The sequence below is a fragment of the Fringilla coelebs genome, assembly GCF_963513975.1.
Source record: "Fringilla coelebs genome assembly, chromosome: Z".
In the NCBI taxonomy this organism is placed as follows: Eukaryota; Metazoa; Chordata; class Aves; order Passeriformes; family Fringillidae; genus Fringilla; species Fringilla coelebs.
In genome coordinates this window covers 42,096,285-42,108,554 of record NC_140031.1, presented here as the reverse complement: position 1 = coordinate 42,108,554, position 12,270 = coordinate 42,096,285, and the positions used below count along the sequence as shown (strand labels likewise).

The 12,270-nt window shown below is 34.1% G+C and overlaps 1 protein-coding gene across 4 annotated transcripts in view; it reads left to right on the top strand.

Moving 5' to 3' along the window:
* Positions 1-11,775, top strand: part of AUH (AU RNA binding methylglutaconyl-CoA hydratase) — a 114,530-nt gene extending 102,755 nt beyond the window's left edge. Inside the window, exons 7-10 of one of the 4 annotated variants that reach the window (XM_084224659.1) lie at positions 6,144-6,221; positions 7,618-7,668; positions 9,429-9,476; positions 10,354-11,775. In XM_084224659.1, coding sequence (XP_084080785.1) covers positions 6,144-6,221; positions 7,618-7,668; positions 9,429-9,457 — 158 coding nt within the window. In that variant the 3' untranslated portion in view covers positions 9,458-9,476; positions 10,354-11,775. Of the gene's footprint in view, positions 1-690; positions 714-6,143; positions 6,332-7,617; positions 7,669-9,428; positions 9,477-10,353 lie in introns of those variants that run through there. The other 3 variants (XM_084224658.1, XM_084224660.1, XM_084224661.1) reach the window with 3 other exon arrangements.
* Positions 11,776-12,270: the final 495 nt, after the last annotated feature.

The following is a 12,270-nucleotide window of genomic DNA, read 5'->3' as shown; positions in this document are numbered from 1 at the left end:
GGATGGGAGAAAGAATAGAGTTCAGGAATAGGAATTGGTTGAGGGGTTTAACAGACTTCTTTGCTATGTGGAAGAATAAAAGGATAGATTTCTGTAAGAAGACACTCAAGTGAGGAAAACATTCAAGTCACTTGCTTTTAAGCACTGAAGACTTCAGATTTATTAGTCTGTTTTTTGCTTTGCTTATTGTTTATTCATTTCAGTTCCGTCCACTGAAAACTATAGTAATTGACCCAACTTCAGACTGTGATCTCATTAAAAATATAAGTAAAATAGGATACTACCATGATAATTAATTTTTCTCTTTCACTTGCTGTAGGTAGTGATAAAAGTTTTTCTCATGCCTGTTTCTTCCTTGTCTTGATTTTCATATTAAATGAAATTTAGCTGTCATAGTCAATTGAAAAGTATAAGAATATGGACTAGTAAAAAATTATTTGTTTGAAGTACAAGTTAAATAAAAGTTCTTACTTAATATTACACATAAATCCCACATGATTTATGAAGTATGATTGTACAGTGCAGCACTGGTCTAAACCTCCTACCTGTTGTTACAGCTGAGTAATGACTTCATAAATCTGTGGGTGTAATTTTGAAACTGGAAAATGCCTTCTTGTGGGCTATTAATATCTATCTGCAGCAAGGAGACTTCTTGTTTTAAAGTGTATCTACTTCTGAATTTTGTTTAAGGTGACTGATTCCATCATCAAACAAAATACCAAGCTCCTATATGGAGTAACAGGAAGGTACGTGTCTTACTGAGTATCTCTGTGTGCTCATGCTTGTTGCACTTGTGTACACTTAAATAGAAGTTAATAAGTAGATGAACAGTCTTTGGCATTTCTGTTTTTTTTTTTTCTCAAATAATTTCAGTTTAAAAACAAATAATACTTTCATCGTGTGCATTAGCTTTGCTTGGAGTTGCAAGTCCTGGATGCCCATGGGGAATAACACAGATCTGTGCTTCTCAAACAGTGTTTTGTCTGACAGTGGAGTTGTTTGTACCATGTTTGTGAGTGAAATGTGAAGTGAGCTTCTTACCCCAGGTGCAGAATCCCTTTTGAAGTGGAGTCCATTTTATAAAATTTGGGTCCATCTATTTCACGTACACAGCCATCTGCTAGGAAACCATCTTCTATTTTCTCAATCTACAAGACAATTACTTATTTTGAAAATAAATTAGTTTTTCTAATTTACATGACCATTTCATCTTTCAGTACAAAAGCTGCAATTATTTAACTGCTAGTGAATTCTTAAAGTGTATTTACACTTCCTCTCATGCATCTTAAGCATTCATACATCTTCAAGGCAACTACTGCATTCTTCTGATTTTAGCTGTCATCTTCAAGCCACCCACACATGGCAGTTTGGTGTATTTTTCAGATAGTTTTTTAAAAAACCAATCCACCGATGCAGATGAATAGAATGGATTGTAAAAGTTAAGGACCGATTTGCAAATTAAGTGGGCTGTTTTGGAAATGGGGTTTGCCACAGTCAGGCTGGCATATACAGCAAGTTGTCCTGCCTTATGGACCTCGACTAGGGAGATTGTGTCTGGCATGCCTGTGGAGCTTTCTTTGGCTTGACTGACAAGCCAGACTTGTGTGAGCTCTTTGGGCGACGTACTATGAAATTTTGCTAAAAAAACTTGTTTCCTCAGTCATTATGGGCCCTGGAGCAGCCTCTGAGTCAGCCTCAGGCCACTGTCTCAGTCTTTCCTCAGATCTTCAGTCTTTTTAGAAACAGCAACTTGTGCGGCCCTATATAAGAGTGGCCTTAGCTACTGCCTGCTCTTTGTCATCTCAGTTCTTTTCTTCCTCTTACAGAAATAGTGTTTTGTTTCTTTTCTTCTCCATCACGTTTTCACCCTGTCATCTTCTTGCATCTTTATGGGTGTCTTTCCCAGTCTAAGCTGGTTTTGGTTATTTTTTGGTTCTCTGGTTTGTGTTGGAGAAGGTCTCTTGATGTTTTCTTCTGAGACAAAATTGGAGATGCCTGAGCTCATAAAGATTTATACCTGGATTTAAATTAACTAAAACATATACAGATTCTCAGGATGGAGACCTAATCTTGGATATAGTCTGTTGGAAAATTTGTGTTAAATGTTATCTAGGTACAGTGTTTAGACTTTAAACATGTTTTGTATTTTCAACACTTCTTAACTTAGCAACAGACAGAAGATACTTTAAAAGTGGAAGCTATGTTTGTTACAGAGACTTTTAAAATAGGACGTAACATGACTAAAACATAACATTATCCATATTAGGGTTTTTTTTGTGGACTTATATTGTTGACAATTCACTATTATAAAGAGTAGCTTTCTGCTTTCCATATTTTTATGAGTTTCAATGGAAGAATGAAAAATCTACTTAGAGTTTTCTGAAAAAATATCACAAGGATACATTTTACTTCTAATTAGAAGGTTTGTGAATGACTGATTTTGGTTTTACCGCTGATTATTAATAAAATACAAGATGGGCACAGTACTCTTTAAAAGAGAGCTAGAAACCTGTCAGTTCAATTAATCTGCTGTGAATCAAAGGATAGGATAGGATAGGATAGGATAGGATAGGATAGGATAGGATAGGATAGGATAGGATAGGATAGGATAGGATAGGATAGGATAGGATAGGATAGGATAGGATAGGATAGGATAGGATAGGATAGGATAGGATAGGATAGGATAGGATAGGAAGACTGGTTTTTACTTGATTTAATAAAGAGGATTATTACTGACTTAAATTTTGGATTTTTTTTTGTCAGAACATGATTTTTTCCAATATGTTTTGACAGTGCCGTCAGCTATGAGAAACTACTGACTGTAGATATTCTCTGCCAGAATGATGAATCTATTTCCAGTAAGCTGGTTGCTTCATCTTGTTGGATATACTCTTGGGCATTTATCACGTAATTCCCTTAATTCAAACCAGTTGTGTAAATATTTTGTAAATGATGAATTACTCACAGTAAATAAATATTCATACAAAATCAACTATTTGTTAAATTTTAAAAAATACTGTTTAGTAGTTTTTGTACCAGAAATTAGCAGTCTTTTGTTTACTGGGTTTTTTCATATGAAAATATGAAATAATATTAAAATATGAAATAATGTATCTAAAAATGCTATTTGCAATTATTACAACATCGACTCTATACCATTTCAGGTAAGAGTACATTTACATTGCAACTGTATGTTAAATACTTTTGTCAGCACAGTGAGTAATACCAGATCACTAGTCCTTGAAATAACATGTCATTAAATTTGTGAAGATGAAACAACTATTCTCCCATCAAATTCTGCACTACATTTAGATGAAATGCCTTGGTTAAGTAACGTCTTTGAAGACTGGGTGTTACTTCCTTTAGCTCTGATTATAGTTGGCAGACACTATGTGTTCTTTGTGTATTACCAAAACAGAACATCTATCTGTGGCATACTCCATCTTTTCTTCATAAATGGATGCAACTTCGGTGTGTTGGATGTATTATAGTGTGTTGTTTGCATTTGATTAATTTGGTCTTATAGCTTTTGTGTGTGCAAGTTTGTTACCCCTACTACTGAATATATATGACTGAGGACTGTTGGTTTCTGTTCTGTAAATATTAATCAAAGAGTATGCTCCTCTGCTTACCAGCTTTTCAGTGTAGGAGGCAGCCAAACAACTATAGTCTGCTTTTTTTTTTCTCTTTAATCATTATTGTGTAATACACTGGCAAGAACAGTTTTTTTTAATCTGTAAACACTCTTTCATGCTTCAACATATCCATTGTTTGGTCAAAGTTATGAAATATTGTTGCTCAATGAAACTTTGTTTTCAGCATTTCCTGGTAAAGCAGTAATAGAAGAGATAAAACAGTAAAGGAAGGGGCAGATAATTAAGTAAAGAAAAATACTAGGAATACGTGCAAGAAAAAAGCAGAAGATGCAGAATCAGTAAATGCAGCCTCATATGGTTTCAGGTCTTATGATTTGGACTAATAGTTTTCTTTAATCAAAAACCAGACTGGATGCTTTTCTAGATTCCATGGCTGCCATGAAAGGAATAATTTGTGCCTAAAATATTCTTAAGGAGAATAAGGTAGACTTTTGCTATATTCCAATGTGTGCTTAAAAGCATGAATGTGTATAAGAATAGATGTTGATTAGTGTGACAGCTTATTTGGGTGAGAAATCAAAAGATGTTCAATGTTTAAATAAAAAAAACAATAAATGTTTGGTGGGGATGGTGGTGGTGGAACAGCTCAGTATCAGAAGCAGTGATTTTCTTGAAAACACTGCTCACATTTTTCTGGCATGTAGGTCTGGTATAAATTTGATAGATACAGCTTTAGTCATTCTCCATGAATGTCAGCAGTGAAGCAAGCCAAGGCTGAAGGGAAGGCTTATGCTTCAGGGCTTGTAGTGTTTTTTGGGATCCAGTGTGGGGTTACTTTCATGTATGTGCATCCCTTGCCCCTTTCTTAAAAATGTCTCTAAATTGTACTGGTAGAAAAATTTTACCCCTAGCACTATCACTGGCTTAGCTTTAGAAATTAGCAGAACTAGCAGAATTTATTGAATATCTGTTGCCCTTGACCATTAGGACTGGCTTGCTAAAATCCTCTCAAGCACTGCAGGATCATAGAGATTATCACATTATTTGTATCTCCTAATGCTTTTGTTATACAGATTTTATTTTAATTGTTAGAGTAATTTTTTTCACTCCTCCAGTTTTTGCCCGGAAAATGTAGCTCAGTTTTTGTTATAGGCCATCATATTCTACTATTCTAGAAAGGCATAAGGCAGAAATCCTCCAAACCATCTACAATTTTGTATTTTATAAGGTGTTCAAAGGCAGATCTGATTTTATGAAAAAGAATACAGTAGTACTGAAGCTTGTGGTTCAGAAAAATAGTAGTTGAAAGCTGAACCATTAAAGTTTGTTTCCAGTCAGTTTATTTATCTCGTTATATATTGAAAGTATTTTCAGGAAACATCAGTAAGAGAACTGAATGGCTTGGATAAAATACTTGTGGCTTAGTCCATATTATGTAGTAGAAATTAAAATATTTTGTTGAACACACATTTGCACAGTGTTATACCACTTGGCTTTGAGCAACTCCTATAAATATTCCTCTTGCATATATACATATATTTACATTTAAATATATTAGCATGATCTTTCGGAAATAATTATTTGGAAAGAAATTTTTGCTTACAGACGTTTTGCATAAATTGAGTATTTGTTTCAGATCCATGTCAAAATGGTAGACCTTGTGATTTTCAAAATACTTTTTCCTGGATAAAGTCCATTTCCACTGTCTTAATTCATAAAAATGTGCTTGAGTGATTTGAATCTACATCTTCCATTTTGATAACGATTGTTCCCACATTCTCATTGTTTGTTAGTTCTCAAAAGTTAATTGTTAGTACAGCTAAGCAATCTTCATTTCTGGTTAATGTAGTTACTGCTTATTGACCTTCTGAAAATGCTGATAAGTCAAAGAAGTTTTGAATGTGCTAAGAAATGCTAACTGTTAAAAAGTTGGATGCTTTTCTCCACTGATCTGCACCTGTCATTGTTCTTCCCTAGCTTTTGTAATCACACTTTAAGGTTGCAACAATTATGCGGGAGTAAGACGAGGCAAAACCGTGGCTTCTTAGAGACCTTGTCTAGTAATGCTTATAGTTTAGCTTACATGTAGATATTGTTCCTAAAGTGCAAATTCTAGAATGGACATGTTAAGGTATATTTTCTTTTTAAATTTTGTTTTTTGGAAATGGTGATTTATGTCATAAGAATACATCGTGTTCAAAAGAAACAGAAGGTTAATTACTGTCAAGTAGTTTTTGTTTGGCTTTTGGCTGATACAAGTAAGGTAACTTGTCTGTAATAGAACAGAATCTCTATAAATAGTACCTGTTTTCATTTATTTCCATGTCTTTCTAAGAAACAGGGCAATTGATTTCAAATTAGATGTAGTCTAAAAAACTGAAGAAGGTACTTAATAATGCCTTTGTACTAGTTGAATTTCTGTATGTCCATGTAATTGTTAATGGAATTTAAAATGAAAATACTTAGCATGAGCAAGCCATCTACATTTGTGGTATAGATACATGGGAAACTAATAGTTGCATTTTTTTGTCTTTTTACAAACTCTAGGGGGGACACAAAGATTACCTCGCACAATTGGAGTGTCATTGGCAAAAGAACTAATCTTCTCTGCACGCATTGTAGATGGTGAGGAAGCAAAATCAATAGGATTGATTAGCCATGTGGTAGAACAGAATGAAGCAGGGGATGCTGCATACAGAAGAGCATTAGCTCTGGCGAGAGAATTCTTACCTCAGGTATAACAAATTATTTTCATTTTGGCTTTTAGTTTTTACCAAAAAATAACACTGAAAAAGGAACAGCTTTATTATAGAAAACTGTCACAAAATTATGTATCAAAAAACTGTGCTAATTATGTAGCAAGTAATCATAAGTTTTCTCTCTTGTATTTAATGGTGTTATTTGGTAATTATTTCGTAGTGAGGAAAAAACCTCCATCAATCCTCATCTTGCCATGATCTGGTCTGTGTTTTCATTATTATATCATTATATATTCTTTATATATGGCTTTCAAGTTTTAAACAAGGAAAAAAACAACATACAGGTTTTACTTTTTAGTATAGCAATTATTTTAAGGGATTACTTTGTTACTGTGGAACTCCTCAGAAGAGAGGCAAAAGGTCCTTGGTAGAATATTCAGGAGGCAGAAAAAGAAAATAATTAGTGAACCACTTTATTGGATCACAAGTGTAACAGCTAAAATTTTTCATTGGAAATGTAAAATGTTATAGCTTAGGTATGGCATTTATTGGTGGTTATTTGTGTCTTAAGCACCTTGATAGACAATTAAAAGTACAGTAAAAATTTTAACATACAGTAGTTCTGGAAAGTTGATTGATGCTTACAACTTCTTATTAGTACTGCCTCATAAGCATTTGGCTTTTCCCAAATCAGCAGGCCTAAATATCCAGAAGCTGATGCTGATGGATAGGCACAGGACTAAGATGATTCCCAAAGATACCTTGCAGTTCTGCAGCACATTGGAGGCGAGTGTGGGAATCCCTCTGCTTACTGGGGATCTCAGCTGCTCACGGAAGAGCGTCATCACTTGACCAGAGCAGGCTTTTGCAATAGCATACTGTAGGTTTGAAGCTTGCATCAGTTAATTTTATTTCATGATTACATATTTTTACTTGTCTCCATTGCGCAATAGTAGGGATATAGGACTGACCTTGCAAAGACCTATAATGATGTATCTCAAAGTGGCCATTCTGAACCTTGTTTTGAAGGAAATTGATAAAGCTTGACAAATGCAGACACACTCAGCACCTTTGAAACATAAACTGAATGTAATAATTAGGTTCTTTTGAAAATAGTGTACTTTTACTTTTTCTTAACATTCAAACTATCAGTTTAGAAGCGTCTACTATAATGATAAAATCTAGGATGATTTTTATACTGTAAATTTACAAAAGTCCAAAGTCTAGGTGGTCCTAATATAAGATTATTGATGTGCAGACTCTTTGGTTACAAATCTTGCAGGTCTTGATGACATTTAAATAAACTTTTTCTCTCATTTTAGGGACCAGTAGCAATGAGAGTTGCAAAACTGGCTATCAATCAGGGAATGGAGGTAAGGATCTTTACTTTCCATTAGAGTAGGCTGGAAGTCAGGTTGGCAACAGTTGTATGGCAGTGAAATTCTTTTTCTAGAACTGTTTTTATTTTATCATTGTGTAGTCTTTGAAAGTCTGTTTGGTCAAAACTTTCCAAAGAATGAAATGTAATTTTTTAAATCTCAGACTCTTGATTTCTGTAACAAGGCTTAGTAACCTCAAGAGTAGTGTACTCTGCTAATTATTAATAGTAGAAAGTAAACATAAACTACTATGAACAAATTGTGTTTCAAATCTCAGGTGGGAAAAATTATCAAAGCCATACTCTGTTAAATCTGTCAAGCTCTCAGTGTTTAGTAACTAATAAAGTTAAAGGCTGAAGGGCATATTAATTTTTTAATAGTTTAATAGCAGTTTGTGTTAAAATTGTACCTGGAACCTGATTTCATGTTTGATTCTGATTGCCACTCCATTGCCACACTACTGACCTAGCTCTAGATCTCATTTAAAATCCCATCTGGACATGTGTTTTACTTTAGGCATACATATCCTAATGCTGAGTTCAGCAGGTCTGCTCGTTTTTAAAGTTAGGCTCTGCACCAAAATACCTTGTAGCTCAATCTGTTACAAGGGAAAGAGGATCATACCTTGTGCAGTATCTGATTCCAAGACGAATTTGTCCTTTTTTCTTAAAAGTCACAAAAGCAGCCAATGAGCTCAGCAAAGCATAACACCAGTAGGTGGTGGCCTGAGAATCAAACTCAGATGTCATTGCACAGAGTATGTTAGGTTTCCACAGCAAGTAATGGTGGAATTTGAGATTGATTTCAATACCCAAGGTTCAAAATGCTACAAGCTAAGTTATCTGACTACCAGATATAGTGGATTGAAAGGTCAAAATAATGGTGTTTAGAGAATTAGGGATGAGAGGGTTATATGGACTCTGAATGATTATTTCTAGTTCAGTCTTGAGGCCCAAGATAAGATCTACTATATCAAAACAAATCAAGCCAAATGGTTGTCAAAGCTGTTGTTACAAAACTACCATGGCACAGATTTCATGGCTTCCTTTGATAACTTAGGCTATAACTTATCTCCCCTTGAAAACTGCTTGTGGTGCATAGCCATAGTGCTTCCAGTGGTCAAGTGGAGAGCTAGTGAATTCTGTAGCATCTGGTGCTTAAGACAGATGGAAGATTCAGCTTTTTCAACTGTTCAGGACAGCTCACAAAGAAACGAAATGTATTAAAAATAGGTGATGCTGCTGCTGCTGCTGCTGATGATGATGATGCAGGACAGATACAGTCTTTTTTATTTTTCTGTTCTAAGTCCTCTTGAACTTGAATTTGTGTTCATTTTGTGGCTTGCTATTGTATGATATGATGTTTTGAAGATACATTGTTTCAGAAAAAAATTTACATAATCATACAGTGCATCTTTTCCTCTGTAGTAAATGAAATTATTATAAATGTGCAGGTAGCTAATGGTTTTTACCTAACCAGATGACTTGTAGTAAAGAGCAGACATTTTTTGAGTGTAGTGCATGCTAGTTATATGGCTAAATCAGGAGCCTGTTACAGAAATATTAACCACTCTTACCACGTCATTGTAGCATTTATATATTAAAGTAGTGTAGAAGAACTTTGCACAAGTATTTTGGTATGTGGCATATAAAACCACAATATTTACCTTGTCTGTGAGTTATAATTTATATACTATAAATAATATATAATAAATTTTAAAATTCTTGTAAAAAACATTGTATTCTTTTCCTCAGGTCGACTTAGTAACAGGTTTAGCAATTGAAGAAGCTTGTTATGCTCAGGTATGTAAATATGATTACATGAAGAAAGCACAGAAAACAGGCTTTGTGATGCCTTTTAGAAAACATACAGAAATTTAACTAGAAATTGCTTTGTGATTTCTTCTGCAAAATTTTAGGCATTTTGTTTAAACTTTCATCTGATTTTGTAAGGAATTTAAGGGAGGAGGTGTAGTTCAGGACACATCAGCACCAGTACTGTTAGGGTGAAAGTCGTGAAGGAGTACCAGCCATACACCTAGCCAGTCATACACTACCATGCCAGTCCAAGGACTGCCTTGCTTTTGCTTGGTTTTGGTTTAACATGAAAGAATACAAGGGACACTTCGTTAACACATGTGCTAATGGCATATGTGCTAACCAATAAAAATTTGAGACAAACTTCTTTGCCAGTGAAACATGGGAATGATGTTTTTGAGATTATATGTTCTTAGACTTCAAGACAAGATTTTTATGATGGAAATAGAAGCATCAGCATTACATGCTTATTTAAGATGTGGTAATCAGATTATTAACCTTCTTCCCCTCCCAAAAACCAAAAATTAATCCAACCAAAAAAACCTCCAAGAAACCAAACCCCACTTTCCCCTCTCCCCCCCCCCCCCCCTCAAAAAAAACCAAAACACAACAAACCTCAAACCTTATAGAATTTTTTTAACTCATCTATTTGTAGAAAAGGTATTCCTTCTTCACCCAAATTATTCATGCCCTTGGAGTGTCTGATGCATTCCTATATCTGACTATAGTTTTAATTTTTCTGTTGTATTATAGTTTTTCTGATGCATCTTGGATGCGTTGAAGATTTGTAGGATTTGTATGAAAATATTTTTCTTGTATTGTTTTTGGTGTCAATAATGAATTGTTACTCTGTTCATTGCAGACGATCCCAACAAAAGATAGAATTGAAGGCCTTCTTGCATTTAAGGAGAAGAGACCTCCTCGCTACAAGGGAGAATAAAAGAATCCGATGCCTTTAAAATACAGGGGGATAAAAGTACTTCTATGAGGACCATTAAGGTGCACTTTGCATCCGCACCTGGAATATCACAGTCACCAAAGTAACAGCAAATCTTACAGATGTTACAACATTTTGAATGTGTCCATATGAACCCAAGATAGAAATGTGTGTCAGCTCATGCTCATTACAGTTTCTGATGGTTGATCTGTGTAATGGCAAAGTCACAGGTTCATGCAGCATTTTTAAAATTTCACATGTATGAAACATACCATTCCACAATTGAAAAAGCTCTGTAATTCTTTACATAGACGAAATGTATCTGCGATGTTAAGCATAAATCTGCTATATCATTTGATCAAAACAAAAGCAACTACTGAACACCAAAAATAAGAAACTGTACCAAATATGCATTTAAATGATTCTGTATATCACTAAAAGTTATATTTGAGTATTCTATCAGAATATCTATATTATTAATAAAGCTAGGGGAGATGAAAAGGATTATAATTTAGAAAATGTTAAGCTTTGTTTATCTTATTTCCTCTATCCTAAGCAAAATGAAAATCACTTTAGCACTTAATGGTGTCCTTTTTATAAGGTTGTTGCCATTATATTAATTTAATTGTATTAAATAAAGACATTTTTGAGGCCAGCCTTTAATTACACATTCTTGTATGTTAAACCTGTCTTTGTCTTGCATTTTTCCAACATATCATCTGATCAGCACTGTAATGGAACTTTATTTCATTTGCCCCAGTTATTTTAAATTTTTTATGATTGTATTAAAGATGATTGTGCGGGGATATGACCAATGTGCTGTAATAGAACCTGGAATTATCTTCATCTCTAGAATATTCCTTTTGCAAGTTTTATGAATGTATATTTATATACAACAGGGATGATGGTGAATGGTTCTTTATTTTGTGTTGGCCTCAGAGTTCTTTTCATGCATTGCAAGAGAAATGCAGTAGGTTTCAAGGTAAGAAAACTTGTGATTCATACTGTGTATTTGCAGCATATATAGCAAATGTCTGGAAATAACCTTGTAGAAAGTATTTTTGTTAATTTGACTGGAAAATAAACATGGCTTAGCAGTCTAAGGCTGTCTTTTTATATGAAAACAAATTTATTCCTGCTGGGTTACCATTGGCTCATGAAACTTGTGCATGCTTTGCTGTTTCTGCAACATTAGCTATGGTCACTGTCCATATCTATGATGATAAAGCAGCTCATCAACATGAAATGACAAGAACTAATTTAAATTCATATTTAGACATATCATTACATGTAAATTGATTATAACTGGTAGAGCTCACACTTTGTTGACTGGTAAACTTGCTGAGTTGATCATTTCTTGCGCAGTAATTTGCAAATAAAGTATTGGTACTTGTTTTGATAGTTATATAAAGCCTAGCCGGTCATTTTCTCATGTTTTTGAAATGCTAACATGTCATTTTCATTTTTACTGACTATAAAATAATTATGTTAATAGGAAAAAAAATTAAGCATTTGATGATGAGTTTCTGTTGCATAACTTCGATATACATTCTGCTTATTGGGCTGCCTCTGTTTCTAACAAGCACTGATTAAGTAGCTTCTGTGAATGTCTATTTAAAAACATCTAATAACTTTAAATACTGTGGCATATGACTGTATAGATTCATGCCTTTAACTAGTAGTTTTGATCTCAGAAAATAATTTTACTGTCAGAGTGGTCTCTGAATTCCTTTTCTTAGGAGAAGACAGTGTCATATCATAGCTATTTGAGTTCCTTCTTTAAAGTGAACAGTTTGAATATTATTACAAAGTGAGTATCAGGACAGTTTTTAAAGGTACTTT